At 40.6% G+C, this 21,271-nt stretch overlaps 1 protein-coding gene across 3 annotated transcripts in view; it reads left to right on the top strand.

Moving 5' to 3' along the window:
• The window catches only part of osbpl6 (oxysterol binding protein-like 6), a 164,416-nt gene that overhangs the window by 79,857 nt on the left and 63,288 nt on the right, over positions 1–21,271 (top strand). For all 3 annotated transcript variants that reach the window (XM_048598993.1, XM_048598991.1, XM_048598992.1), the window contains exons 5-10: positions 633–746; positions 1,941–2,111; positions 15,776–15,908; positions 16,364–16,467; positions 17,561–17,653; positions 19,541–19,709. In XM_048598993.1, the coding sequence (XP_048454950.1) occupies positions 633–746; positions 1,941–2,111; positions 15,776–15,908; positions 16,364–16,467; positions 17,561–17,653; positions 19,541–19,709 (784 nt within the window). The remainder of the gene's footprint in view (positions 1–632; positions 747–1,940; positions 2,112–15,775; positions 15,909–16,363; positions 16,468–17,560; positions 17,654–19,540; positions 19,710–21,271) is intronic.

Genomic DNA, 21,271 nt, shown 5'->3' with positions numbered 1-21,271 from the left:
CCGAAACGTCAGCCTTCCCGCTCCTCTGATGCTGCTTGGCCTGCTGTGTTCACCTGGCTCTACACCTTGTTATCTCTAGCAAGCTATTGGTTTTAGTTACCAAATTCAGTGATACATGAGCAGCTTTGCTTTTTTTTTTGCAGAAACCGTAGAAGTTTTGAGCGTTAATAAATTGCTGTAAAAATGTTGCTTGTATTTTATTTGGTAAATTTTAGTTTTGTCAGGTTTGAAACTGGTGTAACATGTGAAAATGTTATCTGTAACATAGGTAGAAATTTCATTTTAAATTTCGATGGTTCTACACTTGTCTTTTAATTGTAAAGGGACAATACTGTTGTGTTTTATATATATGTTTTATTATTCTACTATATCTTGATTTTTTTTTTAAAAAAACCAAACCATCTTGCTCTCATTTAATGTGTACCAAGAAAAGAGAAACAGTAATTTCCTGTTCACACGTGAGACAAAATTACCTGTCATCATGGACTCTTATTCTGCACAGCAGCCTCTTTTCTGTATGGTCGAATGTATTGGATCCTGTTAGTGTACATGTATGTTTATTTTGGACCTGTAAGTTTTCAACAAGACAGTATTGTGCTTTGACCTTGCCATTCATAATTGTGCATCCTTAGATTCAAAAAGGCAAACTTCATGGAAGCATTGATGTTGGATTGTCAGTAATGTCAATCAAAAAAAAGGCACGTCGGATAGATCTTGACACAGAAGAACATATCTATCATCTAAAGGTATGTAAACATAACCAGTAGGAAACGTATTTATTATCTGAAGGTGTGACATCATGAGAAATAGGAGCAGGAGTAGGCCATTCAGCTCGCTGCAATTTTTTCCACTATTTCATGGCTGCTCTGATTGTAACCTCAATTCCAGTTTTCTGTCTGACCCTCATATTTGTTAACTTGTCTGTTTATCCACATCTGTATAGCTCAGCCTTGAATATATCCAGAGGTCCAAAGTTTTCCACTGCTTTCTGGGGAAGGGAATTCCAAAGACTAACAACCTTGTGAGAGATGAAATTCCTGCTTGTCTCTGCCTTAAATGGGAAACAACTTATTTTGAAACACTTTTTTCTCCTGTTTTAGATTCCCTCATGAGGAGAAACATCCGCTCAGCATCCACACTATCAAATCCCCAGAATCTCATGTTTTTCAATAAGATTGCCTGTTATTCTTCTAAACTCCAATGGGTAGAGACATAACCTGCTTAATTTTTCCTTGCAACACCTTCATCCCAGGACTTAATTTAGTGAATGCGCTCTGATGCACTTCCAATGCAAGTATATACATCCTTAAACAAGGAGGCAAAGGCCCAGATCCTCCAGTCTCTAGAAAGTTAAAGTGCCCTGAAAGATGCATGTTGGGACCCCTCAGAAGCTCAATTGCAATGATTTCATGGAATTATCCAGAAAGTTTAAACTTCTGATGAGAAATCTCCCATTTACAATGGACAAAGTTACCATGGATCTCAAAGGTCACCCCATACACAATAGCTGGAATACATCTCCTGTTCTGCCCTCTTTGTTTTGTTTGTTATTTTCGTAGTAATGTTATGAAGTCTAATTAGTTATATATATTTAATATGCTGCTTATATTTTCCCAGTCGCCTTTTAATGTCTTGTCCCAGTTTAGAAAACAAAAAAAATTATAAAATCACCAGTCACCTACCTACTCACCTATTTAATGCCACCAGAAAACAGTTCTCAAGTCTCGCTGTCCTTGACTAACCATTTCAAACTGCTTAATTTAGCAAAAAGGACTGAAAGCACCTCCTCTATCACTATACTAAATTCCTTCATTTGTCAAATTCAGAGTTAAGTATTTGATTTCACTGCACTCGGACAGAGGTGTAACTTTGTGCTGTTACAGAAGTATTGACAGACACCTTGTTAAATAAAAATTGTCAACATGTTTTTGTGTGGACAGGTAAAATCTCAGGAAGTGTTTGATGCTTGGGTAACAAAATTGCGCCATCATCGATTGTACCGTCAAAATGAAATAGTGAGATCTCCCAGGGATGCCAGCTTTCATGTCTTCCCAACCTCACCAAAAACTGATTCTTCACCAGTTCCAGCTACCACTGTTTTGGATGTAAAGGTGAGTGATTTTAACTGATCTTTATGGCATGTACCATTTAAATTTGAATTTTCCAGTGGCATTTGAACTAAAACAATTCAGATTCAGTTGACAGATATGTCTCTTATTGTGCATTTTCCCTTTATAGTGGCATTCACAAATTGTTTTCTTTTGTTTGTCAATGACAAAATGAATACCAGCATTTGGATCTTAATCATGGTTGTAAAAAAAATCCAGGTTGCATGTTGTTGTATGTCTACCTGAGGATAAACCTGTGGCTTTGTTTTCTTTCCATAACTTATTCTATAATATACTTATTTTTAAAGTATCCCACATGATTGCTACCATAAGATGGATGGTCTGTTTTCTGGTTCATACCAGTGGGACATTGCAGCTGTTGTATGCTGATATTTGTATGTAAAGTAGAAAGACTGGCTATTTAATTTTAAACTCAACATTTTTCCTCCGTATTTGTGGAAATGTATCAGTCTGCTCTGAGAATACAGAGTCACAAAATGGTTACAGCACTGAAGATCATTCAGCCACTTATGCTTGTGCTAGCTGTTTGAAAGAGCAATTCACCTAGTTCCACACCTCCACCTTCTCCCTGTAACTCTGCACGTTTTTACCTCTCTGAAAATAATCCAGTTTCCTTTAGTGTGCCTAAAGTGATCCTGCATCACCATACACTCTGACAGCATGGTCCAGATTGTGGCTACTTGCTAGGTGAAAGAATCTTTCCTCCTGTCCCTGTTGCTTCTTTGCCTACTACCGTAAATCTGTAGCCTCTTAATCCCTCCACCAATGGAACAGTTTCTTCTTATCTGGGACTCTGTCCAGACTCTGTGTGATTTTTAGATAGCTTGAGCACATCTCCTGTTAGCCTTTTCTTCTTCAAGGAAAAGAGCCCAAATTTCCAATTTGATCCTTGGAACCATTCTGGTCAACCTTTTATGTACTCTGTCTGACGCTTTCACAGCATTCCTAAAGTACGGTATCCTGAATGGGACACGGGTTTCCCATTGAGGCAGAAATATTGTACTATACAATTCTCCTGTAGCTTCCTTGCTCTTGTACTATATATTCCAGTTATAATCATAGAATATTGTATGCTTTATTCATCGCTCTCTTGACCTGTCCCGTCAACTTTGATTTGTGCAATACATACCCAATCACTTTAACTCCTTCACCTATTTAGAATTATGCCCTTTAATTTGTATTGTCTCTGTATTCTTTCTACCAAAATAAATTATTATTTGAAGATTCTTTCAACTCACTGAAGTTAAATGGACTTTCTGTAGTTGTTGAGCTTACCTTCGCATCCTTTTTTTGAAAAAGAATGGAACATTTGTCATTCTCCAATTCTCTGGTACCACCCCTGAATGAAAGGCAGACTGGAGAGTTATAGCAAGGCCTCTGCAGTTTCTGCTCTCACTTTCCTCAATATCTTTGAATGCATCTCATCTGGTCCTGGGTCTCAGCAAATTTTAAGTACAGACAGCCTATCTAATATTTTATCTGTATCAATTTCAAACCCCTCAAGTGCCTACATTACCTTCTCTTTCAGCAGTGACTTCTTCCTTGGTAAAGCCAGAGCAGAATATTCATTTAATGCCTCTGCCAAAGCCACATGTCACAATGTATAAATACCGTCTTTGGTCCCTTATCGACCCTACACCTTCTTTAACTATTTAAACACCTATAGAATACTGCTGGATTCTCTCTTATATTAGTTGCCACTCTCTCTTTTTGCTTCTGTTACTTGCTTTATTGATTTCCCCTCTGAACCTTTAATATTCAGCCTGCTTCTTTGTTGAATTGATCACCTCACCTGATATTTAACGTAAACATTTTTTTTCTTCTTTATTTTGTTCCCCATGTATATTTATTTTCGCCCAAGGAGCCCTGAATTTGTTTGCTGTATATTTCTCCCACATGGGAATATACGCACACTATGGCTGTCTTATTTCTCCGTTAGAGAGGCCATTGTTTGATTACAGTTTTGTTTGCCAGCATTTAAGTTAAATTTATCTGGTTCAGGTTCACTGTTATTCTATTAAAGTTGACACCACCCTCCCCCTCCCCCTCCCCCTCCCCCAGTGAATTATACGATGATCATTGTCCCCTTAATGTCCCCCTACAGGCACTGACTGGGGCCTCAATTGTTTACAATCTGTATCAGTGACTTGGATGAAGGGTCTAAATGTAAGGTTGCTAAATTTGCTGATGACAAAATAATATATAGGAAGGTAGGTTGTGAAGACTCTCTAAAATGAGTCTAGATAGTTTAATGAGCGAGCAGAAATTTGGGAGATGAAGTATAGTGTCTGAAGATGTGAACAGCTCCTACTGAGTGGGAGAATAGAAAAGTACAATGTTATTTAAATAAGAGAGGTTGCAGAAGTCTGAGTACAGAGCAGTATGGGTGTGTTGGTACATGAATCACAAAAGGTTACTACACAGGTACAGCAAGTGTTGAAGAAAGAAATTGGAATGCCCTTTTTTTTTATTACAAGTACAATGGAATTTATAAATTGGAGAGTTCTCTTACAGTTGTACAGAGCATTTGTGAGACCACATTTGGAATTCTATGTACAGTTTTGGTTTCCTTATTTAAGAAAACACATAAGTAGGCTAGACTCTCTGCAATTGTCTGCTTCCTGGGATGAAAGTGTTGGCTTAGGGGAAATGGTTGTCCCTGTAGCCATTGGAGCTCAAATGAATGAGGTGATCTTGTTGAAGAATATAAGGTCTTGAGGGGACGTGACAGAGTGGGTGTTGAAATTGCATTTCCCTTAGCGAAGAGTCTAGAAGTAGGGTAATTTCTTTCAAAAACAAGGCTGTTCCAATTTAATACTGAGGTAAAAAAATTTCTGAGAGTTGGCAGTCTGGAATTCTGTTCCCCAAAAAGTACAGTGGCAAGATCATTGAGTACCTTTAAGGCTAAGTTAGGTAGATTTGTGACTGACAAGGAAGTCAAAACGTATGGGGTAGACTAGAAAGTTGAGGCAACAGTCAGATCAGTCATGAACTTATCAAATGGCAGATCAGGCTTGGAGTCGGGGTGTTGCCAAATGGTCTACACTTGTTACTCTGTAATTCATGCATCTCTCTGTAATTTCTTTGCAAACTGTTTTCTCCATATCCTCCCAATGGTTGGAAGTCTTTTGACGACTCCAAACACTGTATTTGTACCATTTTTCTCTTTAGATTCAACCACATAATGCTGTCCTTGATTCATCTGAGAAATCCACTCCCTCCAGCATTGTTGCATTCTGCTGAATCAATATTGTTGCATTCTGCTGAATCAATATTGTCACCTCTTTCATCATGTTCCCATCTTTGCTGAGCACCTTGTATCCACGAATAATTATTATCCAGTCCTATGCTTCTTTGAGCTAGGTCTTTGTAATAACAAGACCATCATACTTCCACGTGGCAGTGTGTGTACTTTGGATACTGGAATCAGTAAATGGGATCCCCTCATTTGCCTGTGTGTAACATTTAAAGATATAGCCAGACTAATGGTTAAAAAGGCCTTTTGAAGAATAAATTATTTTTACAGCACTGTCTGTCAGGATTTATATTTAGATATCAGATATTCTCTATGCTTATAGAGTTTAATGAGTAAAATGTATTTTTATTCCGTACATTTTGAAATAGGCTGAATCATTTTTATCGAGCTTAATGAAATTTGCTATTTGTTATGAGGAGCCATGTTTGGCACCTTGGTTTTAAAGGCCAGTTACTTTTTGAAGACAAATATTTTTGTGTCGAACATCTGACGGGAGACTGTCTGGAGATGACGATAATTTGGTTGCAGCTACACAGCCAGTAAGGTCTTGTAGTTTTTCCTTGGGTACAGGTAGATACAATAGAAAATGTATTCATCAGTAGAGCCACAACAGACTAAATATATTTATTTCTGGAACTTTTCCAAGTCAACATGGGTGGAAATAGCATGCTAAGACAAGATGGCACTGCAAGTATCTATTGAAATTCTTCATTTAGATCTTTATTATCATCAGACCTGCTGACCTGTGAATTATGTAGGATTCTTTCTTTGTGCCCTTGCATACTATTGTATTGTTCCAGCAGTGTCACTTGCCCTTTGGAATCTAGTCCAAGTAATAATGCATGAGTTATATCGTTGAGTGCGACAGATTATTTGTATGCTGAGTCTGATCCTGTCCTTAATTGGCATCAATGCCTTCAATATCCAGCACAATATCGACCAAAATCAGCAACCTGGTCTGTTGCTTTTTGATCCACAACCATTTTGCTGCAATCAGCCAACACAGAAAAGGCTGTGGATAAAATGTGTGAATGCCTCATCTGTCACTCACTGAAAAAGCTTGCTGGAGAATAGAGAACTCTATTGTAACTGGTTTAGTGATAATAGGTTATTGTAATCTTTAATATTAAATGTCAGATATTTATTCCATTTGTTTCTTGCATATTTATGTAGACAGCAGCAATAAATACAGTTGCATGAAGTAATGCTTAGCTTTTTCATATTGATTTGCACCAGTGTACAATTTGCCAAGAGAAAGCTAAGTGAAAAAGCAAACACAATATGTAATTGTGAACTTCACATTTGTCATTCACAGATAATCAGTAAAGCACATTACCTGAACTTGTTGAGTTTAATTGTGTTTCCAGAGTTCTGTTAGAAAGATACTGAATTACTGAATGCCATACCCTAGGACCAAAGCCAGGGGCTGACCCAGGGACTTGGAGTTGCATTTTGCTGACAGGAGCCAATTAAATGGCCTGTTAGCAGCAGCCATTGCTGAGCTTGCAATGGGGAGGGGGGGGGTGGGGCGGGGGGGGGGGGGGGGTTGGTTGGTTGGTTGGTTGGTTGGTAGGTAGGTATAAGGATGTGTCAGTGCATGTTTATTGTTGGGCCAAATGAGGTCGCTAACAAGTTGCATTGCTATCCGCTGGCCATTGCCACTTGGGATCTCCTAGGAGTGTCTCAAAAAAAAATGGGAAGGCCCCAGTGGAGACCGGCAGGGTCTTCCCAACAGTTTCCCTGCAAGGTGACAGTGGCACCTACTGCTGGGAAGGTAGGACGAGGCTTTTAACGAATCCCCTAAGTGACTGGGCCGGATAGCTCAGTTGGCTAGATGGTTAATTTACAATGCAGCGTGATGCCAACAGTGTGTGTTCAATTCCTACTCCAGCTGAGGTTACCACAAAGGACTCTCCTCAGTCTCTCCCCTTGCTGAGGTGTGTGGACCCGTATGTTAAACCACCACCAGTCATCTCTCTGAGGAGAGGGAATCCCAATGCTCTGGTAAGACTGGTAATTTTTTTTATGTGGCTGTTGCTCAGTTGAGTTCGTAGCTGGCAGATGGAACTCCTGTGCCACCTTTCCCACCAAAATGGTATGGCGGAGGGAAGGCCTCAACTTCTGTGCCTTTTTTCCACAGCCTTCCAACTTCTCATCTCAACCCCAATGAAGACTGATAGTGAAATGACCATACCAGAGGAGTTTGAAATTCTGAAAGCCAAACCACTGTATAGAAGATCAGCGAGTTCACCTTGTAGTAGTGAAGCACGTTGATAGATTGTAATTCAACAATACCTTTATCCCAGCAATATGATTTAATATGACTTAACTTTGTAGTTCCTTTAATAGGACTTTTAAATAAATCTCCCCTACATCCACCGCAAACCCACAAACGAACAAGGTCAACATTAATATAATGCATTTTGGAAAGCCATTGGCAGAATTTAGCTGTTGAATCGAGACGTTTTACAGCATGGAAGAAGGTCATTCAGCCAGTTGTGTTTGCAGTAACTTTCCAAATATGCAATTCACATGGTGCCATTCCCCTACCTTCTCTCCATAACCCTGTACCTGCTTCCTCTCTAGGTAATAATTCAGTTGTCTCAGTTACTTCGACTGAACCTTCCTCCACTACACACTCGGGCAGTATATTAAATAAGACCATAACTATAAGATATTGGGGCAAAATGAGGCATTCTGCCCATCAAGTTTGCTCTTTTATTCAGTGAGATCATGGCTTAGTGAAAATCCTCTACGCCACTTTACTGCCTTATCTCCATTACCCTTGATTTCCTTACTGATTAAAAATCAATCTGATTATAATTAATAGCAAGGTCTGTCCAGCTCGCTGAGGTAAAGGAATCTATTGCCTGAGACAAATAATTTCTCCCCATGCTCGTTGATTCCTTACTCTGAGATTATACCCTTTGGTTCTACACTCTCCCACAGGTGAAACGATTTCTCTGCATCTACCCTGTCAAGCCTCCTAATAATCTTCTGTGTTTCAGTTGGGTCTGCTCTAGTTCTTCTAAACTCTAATGACTACAAGCTCAACCTGCCATAATGAATCCCTGCATACCAGAGGTACACCTCGTGAACCTTCAATGTCAATGCCAGTGTATTGCTCCTTAAATAAGAGGACCAAAACAGTTCACAGTATTCTAGGTATGGTTTAGCTAATGCCTTGTATAGTTCTAGCAAGGCTCAGTGCAAGCTGGAAGAATAGCATCTCAGTTTCTGCTTGGGGTCCCTGCGGCTTTCAGGTCTCAATATCAAGTTAGAACCTGAAGGTCATCTTCAATGTCCTTTACCAACCCCCAAACCCAGCCCCTGGTATGACATGGGCTGCTTTCAGCACGGTTAACCCATTTTCACTCACCTATGGTCCCTGTCAACTTTTCTTTCTCCCTGGCATGCTATAGCCTATCCCTTTGTATGCCAAACTATTTGTGGTCTCTCTCTTGGTTCCATCTACCTATCTGCTCTTACCATCCCCACCCCCTGTTTTCACAATTAGTTCTCTTCCTCAAATCCATCTTCCTATGAGTCATGAACTGCTTACTTAAACATCTGCCGCTGTTCCTCAACCGTCATTTGTACTAAACTCCTTTCCCAGCCCATTCTAGCTAACTCCATCCTCACCCCTATCTAGTTACCCTTATTTAAGTAGAGTTGTTTCCAACCCAAGTTTCTCTCTCTCAATCCGAATGCTAAATTCTACCAAAAATTTGTTCCACAGTGCCGTGGTCATTTCACTCATCCTCCCTGCAGTCCTCCCTCTCATCCACACAGCTTACAAGGACCTTGTTACCATTGTACAATTGCAGGGACAGAACTTCCTCAAGGGCTGCCCCTCAAGTCCCCACAGTTGTGCTGCCTACAGTCACATCCTCCTGTCCTTGATCACAGGCTAAGTTTAAATGACCTCATCTAGGGGCCATTTCCGCCTCCTGGAGCAGGTAACTTGCCCCTTGCGTTATGTAGTGTAATATCTCCAGCTCACACTCCAGCTCCTCAAATTGGATCAAAGTTGCTGGAGCTTTAAGTATTTGCTACAGATGTGTTCCCTGTGGATCACCTTGATGGCTGCAGCTGCAACACATCATCTGACCTGCCATCCTTAATGTATGTTGTTTAAGTTATAGAGTCATGGAGATGTACAGCACGGAAACAGCCCCTTCAGTCCAACTCGCCCATGCCGACCAGATATCCTAAATAAATCTAGTCCCATTTGCCAGCATTTGGCCAGTATTCCTCCAAACTCTTCCTATGCATATGCCCATCCAGATGCCTTTTAAATGTTGTACCACTTCCTCTGGCAGCTTATTCCATACAAGCACCATCCTCTGCGTGAAAATGTTGCCCCTAAGGTCTCTTTTAATCTTTCCCCTCTCACCTTAAATCCATGCCCTCTAGTTTTGGTTTCCCACACCCTGGGGAAAAGAACTTGTCCATTCAACCTATCCATGTCCCTCGTGATTTTATAAACCTCAGCTTCCGACGCTCCAGGGAAAATAGCCCCAACCTCTTTAGCCTCTCCCTCTAGCTCAAACTCTCCAACCCTGACAACATCTTTCTAAATCTTTTCTGAACCCTTTCAAGTTTCACAACATCCTTCCTATAGCAGGGAGACCAGAATTGCACGCAGTATTCCAAAAGTGGGCTAACCAATGTCCTGTACAGCTGCAACATGATCTCTGAACTCCTGTACTCAATGCACTGACCAATAAAGGCAAGCATACCAAACACCGCCTTTACTACCCTGTCTACCTGTGACTCCACTTTCAAGGATCTATGGACCTGCACTCCAAGGTGATTTCTTCAGCAACACTCCCCAGGACCTTACCATTAGGTATCTAAGACCTGCCCTGATTTGCCTTTCCAAAATCTGACACCTCCCATTTATCTAAATTAAACTCCAACTGCTACTCCTCGGCCCAATGGCCCATCTGATCAAGATCCCTTTGTACCCTGAGGTAACCTTTTTCACTGTCCACCACACCTCCAATTTAGGTGTCATCTGCGAACTTACTAACCATATCTCCTACGATAACATCCACATCATTTGTATAAATGACAAAAAGCAGTGACCCAGCACCAAACCTTGTGGCACACCGCTGGTCACAGGCCTCCAGTCTGAAAATCAACCTTCCACCACCGCCCTCTGTCTTCCACCTTCGAGCCAGTTCTATATCCAAATAGCTAGTTCTCCCTGTATTTTGTGTGATTTAACCTTGCTAACCAGTATACCAAAAGGAATCTTGTTGAACGTCTTACTGAAGACTATATAGATCACATCCACTGCTCTGTCCTCATCAGTCCTCTTTGTTACTTCTTCAAAAAAACTCAATTAAGTTAGTGAGACACGATTTCCCACGCACAAAGCCATGTTGACTATCCTTAATCAGTCCTTGCCTTTCCAAATACATGTAAATCCTATCCCTCAGGATTCCCTCCAACAACTTGCCAAATCACTCCAGCATCCCTGCTCTTTGAACACCAGGAACGCCCTACTCTGAGCACCTTTATTGTATTTGTTTCCTTTTTGAATACTCTAGTATCTTTCTTATACTTAACAAATTGTTCCAGATCCTAAGTGACTTACTATAAACATTAAAGTCAGATGTATGTTCCACCATTATTGGCACATGAAGCAGGTGAACTGCAAGTACTTCAGCGTGGAGTAGTTTATTGGATATATATGCTACCTTGCTGCCAGTTGGACAAACTGCTTATTGGAACCTAACATATTCAGAGGAAGTTGTTCTTATTAAAAGGCTTGGCTCTCTAAAAGTTAGGAAGTGAGCTATTTGGACAGCTCTCACATACTAATGATAGCCTAGATCTTCTGATCATCATCGGAGAGGGTGTATCCAGTGCTGACTACAATTTTAACACACCCACTTACCATTTAACACTAAGGTCTTTGTACCTTAGATGCTGGGTACTGCAGGGAGGCAGGACCAAACAGAGCTGGGAGGCCAATTATCAGATGTAACTCCAGTGCAGCCCCTTTTCTCATGATGACCTGAAAATATTGCCCCTTCAGTCTGTCTTCAGTTTGTTAAATGAAGATGTCAACCCCCAACACTGCTCAACATCTCCCTCACATACCCAACAATATTCAACCCCACAGCTACCACACCTTACAAACCTATTCCACCCTCCCATTCCCTGACAGTGCTGTCTCTGCTATCATCAGCTGGACAGGAGCAAGGGATCCTGGAGGGTGATCTGGGAGAGGGGTTTTCAGAAGTGGGTGGACACTGTCTGGGGTTGTGGAGCTCAGCTGGTTTGGGGAGTAGATCATTGTTGAGATGGGGCTTGGAGGGGTGTGAACATTGCTGGGGTTGGTATACGTTGGGACACCATATAGTAATGGTGAAATAATAACTGCAGGGACACCGTGAATGAGGTGAACATTTCCAGGAGAAGGGTAGAGATTGCTGGGGCCACCAGAGTGCTTTGACTCTCTAGCCCAATCACCCTGAGTTATGCTAGCTTTAAAGCTGCTGTCTAAAGCTCTAAGTAAACCAAGAAAAGGCCAGAGTAAGTGTAGGGCAAACAGCCCATCTCGGAACATTTGGGACAAAAACATAAATGCTGGAAAGGCTCAGAAGATCTGGCAGCATCTGTGGAGAGAAATCAGAATTAACATTTTGGGTCCAGTGACCCTTCTTCACAATTGCTCACAAGCAGGGTCATTGAACCCGAAACGTTAACTCGGATCTCTCTCCTCAGATGCTGCCAGACCTGCTGAGGCTTTCCAGCATTTTCTGTTTTTGTTTCTGATTTTCGGCATCTGCAGTTTTTTTTGTTTGTTTTTATTCAGAAGATTCAGACTCTAATTAATTAGGTTTGGGTAGAGATGAGTCACCACTTGTCATTGATCCTAATTGAATACTACACAGTATCCAAGAACAAATGAAGATTCTAATTGCTTTATAATATATTAATTGAAATAAAGATTATTCTCAATGTATCCCCTTTCGGAGTGATTCCTGATCGTGAATCAGAAGTGTACATGCTTCTCCAGTTATGTCCTTCAATGTGTGACGTCCACCAGGCCAAGTTTACACATGTGCAGTGGGTAGCTACTACCCTTACCATATGATATCACCAGACTCGCCCATTTCCATTGTCATTCAGTACTATTTCCAAAGCCTTTACATTGTACGTTTACGAAGAGAGATAGATCATCGGTGAAAGAGATCATTTATGAAACCACAGCCAACTACCATTGTATGCAATAACAGTGTGGAGCTGGAGGAACACAGCAGGCCAGGCAGCATCAGAGGAGCAGGAAAGTTGACGTTTTGGGTCGGGACCCTTCTTCAGAGTATGCACCCTGTTCGGGTTTGTTGCCAGCAGACACATGCATCTCCTTACTATGTCTGAACTGATGGATGAATTACTACAACATTTGATTAATATACAATGCTAAACTTTGAGCCGTTTTTAGAAAGGCTTCTAATATTGTAAGTATAAACAACTGCAGGTTTCCTATGTTGCATTAATCATGCCCGTGCTAAAGTGATATGTTACTGCAGTTTGAAATTGGACCTTAAACTTCTTTCCCCACTGAGGTTTCTTACAGTTGAAAATAATGGTGGTCAATACATTGTTGTGTTTGGATGTAACCAACAGTATTAAGCCCCATGTTTTTATGATGATTGTTATGCCTTTTTAAATATATTTGTAAAGTGAGGTTATCTTAATTGTATATTTTCAGGCCTCTGAATATCAACAATGTACAATACTAATAGGAAGCTGTTTAAGTGAGAGGCTTTGAGGTGTTTAATAAAATGACTATTTTCTATCTAAATGTTACCTCATGAAGTTAGGCAAGTTAATGACTGAAAATAGCCTAATTATAACTTAATGTCCTCTTATTTTCAACAAAGACATTATTTTCATTCATTTAAAAGCAATGACTTTTCAAGCAAAGATAAGTAATAAGGAAAAGAAACAACTAATATAATAAAAAATTAGTTTAAAAAAATTGTTTAAAAGGCAGTGAATGGTACAAACAAGTGATGTGAAATGATAAAAGGCAAACAGAAGCTGTGGCCGTCAATACAAGAGGAAGCAAATAGGATGCGAACAAATGGTATGGCTTGCCACTTCTGGAACAGTTGGTGCTTCAACTGAAAATCTCAGGTGACTCATCCATGATTCTCACTCTGTTTCTTTCCACTAAGACTACAAATATCTGCTACAAAAGCAACTTGCGTTGCACCTAGTTATTTTGGAAACACCAATTATATTTCATGCAGCTGATATCAGCTCACTCTCTGGATGGAATCATGAAACACACACAGCATAAGGAGCCAGCATCTCATCATTGACCCACCAATTGACATTCCTTGAAGACTGAGCATTTGACCAATCAGCACTGGGCCTGGGTGATATGGTTACTGGCTGCATAGTGGAAAGTGAAGGGTCACCACAACTTAGATTGTGGCCATGAGTCCAAGATCATGGGGAACATCCCATCATACCTGCCCACTAAGAGCTGTTGTGGGAAGTACATTGTTTCTCCAGACATCTGAGGAGGGTCATCGCATGGATCATTAAACAAGACATCCAATTATAAGCTATGAGATAGCAAGACCTGCAGATGCTGGAGTCCGAGACAACACAGTGTGGAGCTGGAGGAGCACAGCAGGTCAGACAGCATTAGAGGAGCAGGAAAGTTGACGTTTCAGGACCCTTCTTCAGAAATGGGGAGGGGAAGGGAGCTGGAAAATAAATAGAGAGAGGAGGGGTGGGGCTGGGGAAGGTAGGTGGGATGGTGACAGGAGAGTGCAGGTAGGGAGTGGTGGGGATTCGTCAATGGGATGGATGGGGCAGATAGTTGTGAGAGAAGATGGACAGTTGTGTCAGGTCAAGGAGGTGGGGTTGAGAGGGAGAGTTGGACATGGGATGAGGCCAGGGGTGGGGAGGTTTTAAAACTGGTCAATTCCATGGTTAGGCCATCGGGCCGTAGGCTCCAAAGGCTGAACATGAGGTGCTGCTCCTCCAGTTTTCGGGTGGTGTCATGGTGACACTGGAGAAGGCCCAGGATGTACATGTCACCCAGGGAGTGGGAGGGGAAGTTAAAATGGTTGGTGACTGGAAGGTATTGTTGCATACAGAGCGCAGATGCTTTACGAAACAGTCTCGGAGCCTCTGCTTGGTCTCACTGATGTGGAGGAGGCCACATTGGGAGCAGCGGATACAGTAGACCAAGTTGACGGATGTACAGGCGAACCCCTGTATGATATGAAAGGTTTGTTTTGGGCCTTGAATGGAGGTGAGGGGGGAGGTGTAGGGGCAGGTGTAGCACTTCATGCGGTTGCAGGGAAAGGTGCCGGGGGTGGTGGAGTTAGTGGAGAGTGTGAAGGAGTCGTGGAGAGAGCGGTCCCTATGAAAGGCAGATAGGGGTTGGGAGGGAAATATCTATTTGGTTATGGGGTTGGATTGTAGGTGGCAAAAGTGGCGGAGAATGATACGCTGGATGCGAAGGTTAGTGAGGTGACGTGAGGACAAGGGGGATTCTGTCTTTTTTTTGTTGGGGGGAGGGTCCTTTTGGGAGCGGAGGCAGTGGAATTGGAAGTAGGGGATTGCATTATTGCAGGAAGGTAGGTGAGAGGAGGTGTAGTTCAGGGAGCTGTGGGAGTTGGTGGGCTTGAAATAGATGTCAATTTCAGGCCTCCTCCAGTGTCACAATGATGCCACCTGCAAACTGGAGGAGCAGCACCTCATATTCCACCTTGGGAGCCTAAAGCCCAATGGCCTAAACATAGAATTCACCAGTTTTAAAATCTCCCCACCCCCCGCTTCATCCCATGTCCAACCCTCCCTCTTATCCCTGCCTCCTTGACCTGACACAACCTGCCCATCTTCTCTCCCACCTATCCACCCCACCCAACCCACTGACCAATCCCCACCACTCCCTACCCTGCACTCACCTATCACAATCCCACCTCCCTTCCCCCTCCCCAATTCTGAAGAAGGGTCCTGACCTGAAACGTCAACTTTCCTGCTCCTCTGATGCTGCCTAACCTGCTGTGTTCCTCCAGCTCCACACTGTTGTATCCAATTATAAGCTTTCCCTCCTTTATGAAAGTTGGGAATGGAAGTACAAAAGGCAAGAAAAAACTAAATTTGTAAAAGTGAAATGGAACGGTACTAATTGTTTGTTTTTAAAAAAAAAAAATCAGTTTACTCACATTTGAGAGCTACAATGATGTTGAAATAGATACGAAGGAATCTCAGCAAATATGAGATCCACCAAAGATGCTTTTGGTTCCAGTATTTTGAGGTTGTCCTGTCTTACTACTCTATCAACTAAAAGCTACATTAATTTTGTGTTTCATGTAGTATCTGTTTCTTTTTATGTACTTAGCCTCAGCAGAACAATTTCACATGGCTGCCCTCCATTCCATGCAGTACAAGTCTACCTGCTTCCTGCAGCAGCAGCCAAACCAAAGTTGCAGCATGGTTGTTGGAATCTGAGGAAATGAACAAGTGTGCTAAAGGTATTTTGTGAAACCTAGTTCAATAATTTTATTTTTCTTTTGTTCTTTTTTGGGTTGCGGGTGTCACTTGTATGGATAGTATTTGTTGCTCATCGCTGAATGTCCTCGAACTGAATGGCTGCCCGAACTATTAATAGTCAATTGTATTGTATTTGTGGAGTCACATGTAAGCCAGACCAGGTAACTGTGGCAGATTTCCTTCCCCAAAAGGATGTTAGTGAACCAGTTGGCTTTTTGCAATAATTGACAATCAATTCAAGATCTTTTTATTAATTAAATGTAAAGTTCACCAGCTACCGTGGTGGAATTTGAACCCATATCCCCAGGTCTTCAACTTGGGCCTCAGAATTACTTTGCTCAGTATTGCTACCAGAATGCCACCACCTTTCTATCCGTGTTCTTGGATCTAAAGATGAAACTATTAGGGATATTCACACCTTTTACGATTTCTGCAGATCTCGCAAATTGCCAATCCAGCTTAGTTGAACTCAGTAAACTTCTACAAAATCTGGAAATCCTACAAAGGACACAGTCTGCACCTAATTTCACTGATATGCAGGTATAACATGATATTATTATTTATTTAATATTGATTTGATGATACAAATGCAATCTATGTGTACATAACCCGATACTTGAAAATGTAGGAAACCTTGATGCTCATAGAAGCTTCAGGATAAGGTGCTTCTGCTAATGTTTATTAAAATACTTACTTGTCTTACAATAATGTATTTGTTCAGAAATAACATATTTTAGTGTAACTGAAGTGCAGCCTTATAGCCATTCCAATTAAAAATGTAAACTGTTTCAGGTGCTCAAGAATAATTTAGCAATGAGTTTTTAATTGCTTTTTAGAAGCGCTGTTTGAATCGTGACTATTGCATGTATTGGCAAAATAACCTTTAAGTGGCGTTGCCCCCTACATTTCTCTGTTCAACATAGATTTAATAGGCATTAGTTTGGTGAATTGGAAATAAATATATGCAAATCTGTCTTCCTCACACCAGATGCAATTCAGCAATTTGCCCAATTCTAAGAGGTTAAAAAGTTAGCAAGCATTCTGTTGCTTTTACTTGATTGCTTTACGCAAAATGTACAGTGCAAGGTTGCTTTCATTAAGCTAGTTAGTGTGAACAAATTGGTCAGCTTTGCAAGGAAGGAGCTAAACTTAGAATAGTAAATTTAGAATAATGATACCAATTAAAGGGAAAATTGAGATAGTGTCATAAAGCACGAATGCAAAGCCGGAACAGACCAACACTTGGCAGAATGCTGAAGTTAGATTACAGCTTTCAAGTCATTTCCTAATATATTTCATTAGCGATTTCCTGCTTAAAAAGAGGTAATTCAGGTTTTTTGTAAGTTGCAGAAATTGACATCTCAGTACATTTGTGTGACAGCCATTAACAGCTTGTGACGTCATTATTGTGAGGTCATTATGAAGTGATTAGGGTGGTTACTAAAATAAATTAAAAAATAAACTAATAGATACTTGAGAATTAATTTGTTTTTGTATGGTTTTGGCAAATCATGCCAAACTTAATCTAGACATTTTTTCAAATTGTAGTTTCTAAATTGTCCTCGTCTATGATGTGCAACTGTATAAATTCAGGTGCCTGTTGTTTTTGGCTTTAACCATTTTTGTAATGTAGGCTAATTGCATAGATATTACAAAGAAAGACAAACGTGTCACCAGAAGATGGAGAACAAAAAGCGTCAGCAAAGATGGAAAAATGCAGCTTCAGGTACTCCGTTCACCTTCATGTTGCTGTCGCTTGTTATCTGAGATGAGTTGCAATCATGGCTTTTGTTATCCTGCATTCGCAAGCTGCCACAATTTTCCATTAGTCATAAAATAAATTTGTATATTCTAACCCAAATCCACAGTTTGTGAAATTGTCTGTATCCCATCATAAGCCACCCAGAATAAAATGCTTGAATAAGTATTTTAAATTGAATATATTACACTGTTGTTTATGTATTGTGCCTGTGTGATAACACTGGGTTTCTTCTTGGTTCATGAGCCAACAAGCACTCGAGAGCATTCTGCAAGTTTGAGATATACCGTATATAGGGTGCATTGTACTGATTGTGAAGTGTGGCAGTGGGGAGAGCCATAAACATCGTGAGAGAAACAAAGGGGTGTTGAAATGTTCTGCTGCCATGGCATTCTGCCAGTGGCAAGGGAATGTCAAAGATGTCTGTCATGTCCAGATGTCAGTTGTGTTCCGTAAGTGATCAACTAAAGGCCTCTTCCTCGTGCTGCTGGTGTTCCACCAGATGGAGGGAAGGCCTTCTGCTTTAAGGGTAGGCCGCCTGGTGAACCTGAGTGACCCCCCTCCCCTGCAGACTCGGAGAGGAGGACTCTTCCCGAACCAGTTACTCTATGGCCAACTGAGCAGCGCCACGGCAACAACAGTACCTGCCCTTCAAATTCATCAAGAGGCTAAGCGAACCCAATTGTCCTCTGTCCTACCCAGATACTTTTTTAAAAAAAAAGTCTGGCATCAGAGTTCCAGTCCATTAAAATTCAGTTCTATTAACTGATTGTCTTCTGGCAACCACTGAGGAGAACCCAAACACATGTGGGCTGTCCTTTTAGTAATGTGTGTGGGAAAAGGTTAAGAGGAGATCCTGCCAGAACGTAAGATTCCAGAAGAAATAGTTTATTTCTTTAACAATTGCTCATTGAATTGATTTACTTTCTGCCATATCAGACATTGTTGCCCCGAAGTAAAGGTAGAACTATATCCTTTGAAAACTTTTCTTCAGCCAGAGCCTTTGAGACCTCCCTACACACCATGGCTATAAAAGATATAGGTTTGTCTCAGAAAATTTTCAAGGTTTGCCTTCAAGAAGGTTGCAATCATGTAAAGTTCACATCTAACAATTGTCTTCCAGTCCTGCCCAAGTATAGGTGTATGCTCATGAATCTGAACTTTCATACAAACTAGTTTGCAGTTTATCTGTGAAATGAGCTTAACAGTTTGGCAGTATATGTTGCCAGTTACATTGGACAGGATCTGTCTGTCTGAAATCTGCAATACTGAAATATGGACATAGACCCATAACTGTAAATTATAATCTAATTGTAGCAGTGGCTACCTTGCATTCCTAACGCAGTTTTGCTTATGAGGACTTTTTGGTTAAATGAACTGGGTCAGTTGTCACCCTGCAGACTTCCTGTGTTCCATTTAGTGCACATATGGTCAAAAGTAAAACATGTCAGCAAAACATAGTGGGTGTGGCAGCATGTGTGGAGAGAGAAATAGCTGTGTGGAGGCAGAGAAACTCAGTGTAAGATAAAGGAAGATGCTCAAAATTCCACTATGTGCTTCCCAAGAAGTACAAAATACATTGGAGGTGCCATCTAATCATGATTTTGTAAGACTCATAAACAGTTTTGTTCTAAAAGGCTCACTTGCTAATCGTGACAGATTTCGCTTGTGCTTTAAAAGATCAAAATGCTTCTGTTCTGGGCTATAAATCATTATCTAAACACTTTTCTGAATTACTATGATGATTATTTATTGCTAGATTGTGGATATAGTTTTATGTTTATAAATACTTTGGCCTTCCAGGAGAAATGATGTTACTAAGGCATTACTAAGCTAATTTGTTCACACTTGCAGGTTCCTTCCAGCGGTCCTATGTCTCCACTTCGTTTGCACTCTTCAAATCCTAATCTCTCTGCTGATGTTGGAGACTATCCAATGCAGCCAAGTCCACTTGTGGACTCCCATGATTCTACTGCAGATTATACTAAACTTCAAGAAGAGTTTTGTCAAATCGCACAAAAAGGTACTTGCATTCTCAGAAATGGTTTATATACAAATTTGAAATTCTTCATGGAGTCACTTAGCCTTCAACACAGATGAGACCAGACAATTCATCATGTGTATGAAAACATGAAATAAAATAAAATAATTGAACCATGACAGATTATTCCATCGTATACCTTATGGAACATAAGTGATGAATCCTTCAAGTTACCAAAATAAACATTATTGATCTAGTGCTTTTGCCAATATTATCTAATCAGTTCATTACACATTGATAAAGCAGTTGTGTGATTTAAGTGATAAAGACTGAGTTCAGCTTATCCAAGGAAAAAAATCACTCTTATCTAGCCTATGACAATAATGAACTCAAGGCCTACATTGCTGTTGGTGTCATAATGTAGAAAATATATGTTTATTTTCCACCTAGCCACAAGAAACAGCATGGATTAAGTGAGTCAAGCACTTTATAAGAATCTATGTTGGCAAAAATTTTTGCTAGCTTCTAAGTTGACAAAACAATTTTGGAAATGGATGATATGTATAAACGGTAGCATTTTGGCCCACAAAGCATAACTGTGGCCTCGTATTTCATAAAGCCAGGGGGCTCTGTCTTGGTCAAATGGCACCAGAGCCCAGAATCTGGAAGGTCTGCCGCAGACATTGAGGCCCACAATTTTTAAAAACCAAAAGAACTGCGGATGCTGTAAATCAGGAACAAAAAACAAAGTTGCTGGAAAAGCTCAGCAGGTCTGGCAGCATCTGTGAAAAAGAAAACAGAAGGGTCACCGGACCAGAAACGTTAACTGTTTTCTCCTTCACAGATGCTGCCTGACCTGCTGAGCTTTTCCGGCAACTTTGTTTTTGTGCCCACAATTTTTGTTGGGTGTGGAGCAGTATCAGAAGGTCCACACTTAAAAATGCTGCTGCCTTCCAATGCACACAACTTCGATCAGTCAGATTTCATAAATGTAACTCTTTAGATGTTTGATGGAAGAGTCTAAACCTTGCTGAAGTGATTTGGAGAGATCAGGTACCCTTTGGGATTGTTTTAGACATGAATATGCATAAAATGTGTTTTTGGAACTGTTAAAATGTCATTTAAAACCTTGGCCCTTACATTTTGGAGAAAAAAAAAATCTGTCTACATTGAAAATAAAATCAGTGCTTTTAATTCCAGTCAGTGTTTGTTGAGATAAGCCTGAGTAAGATTGTGATAAAATTAATGCTTCTTAATTGCTTGCATAACCTATCATCTCAGCGGGTGCCTTATAGATTAGCAGTTTCACTGAAGGCTGAGGGAGGCTATTTAGAAATGAACTGTCTTTAATATGGAGCTATAAGTACAAAAGTTTATCTTCTAAGTAGGTTAAGTACTCAAAGGGATGTGAATGTATTAAATAGGCTTTTGTTTATGTTAATTTTATTAATGTAGTTAAATTTGTAATAGATACTTGGAACTTTCTCATCTCATCTCACCATGACTCCTGATTAACACTCATGGCAGGTACTGGATGAGTTGGCATGGAGAGTGTAAGGGCAAAGTGTGGTGGGTTGGAGGTCATGGGTTTGCACGAGTTGCCA

This window comes from Rhincodon typus, chromosome 7, assembly GCF_021869965.1.
Source record: "Rhincodon typus isolate 14 chromosome 7, sRhiTyp1.1, whole genome shotgun sequence".
Taxonomy (NCBI): domain Eukaryota; kingdom Metazoa; phylum Chordata; class Chondrichthyes; order Orectolobiformes; family Rhincodontidae; genus Rhincodon; species Rhincodon typus.
This window is presented reverse-complemented; position numbering and strand designations above follow the sequence as displayed.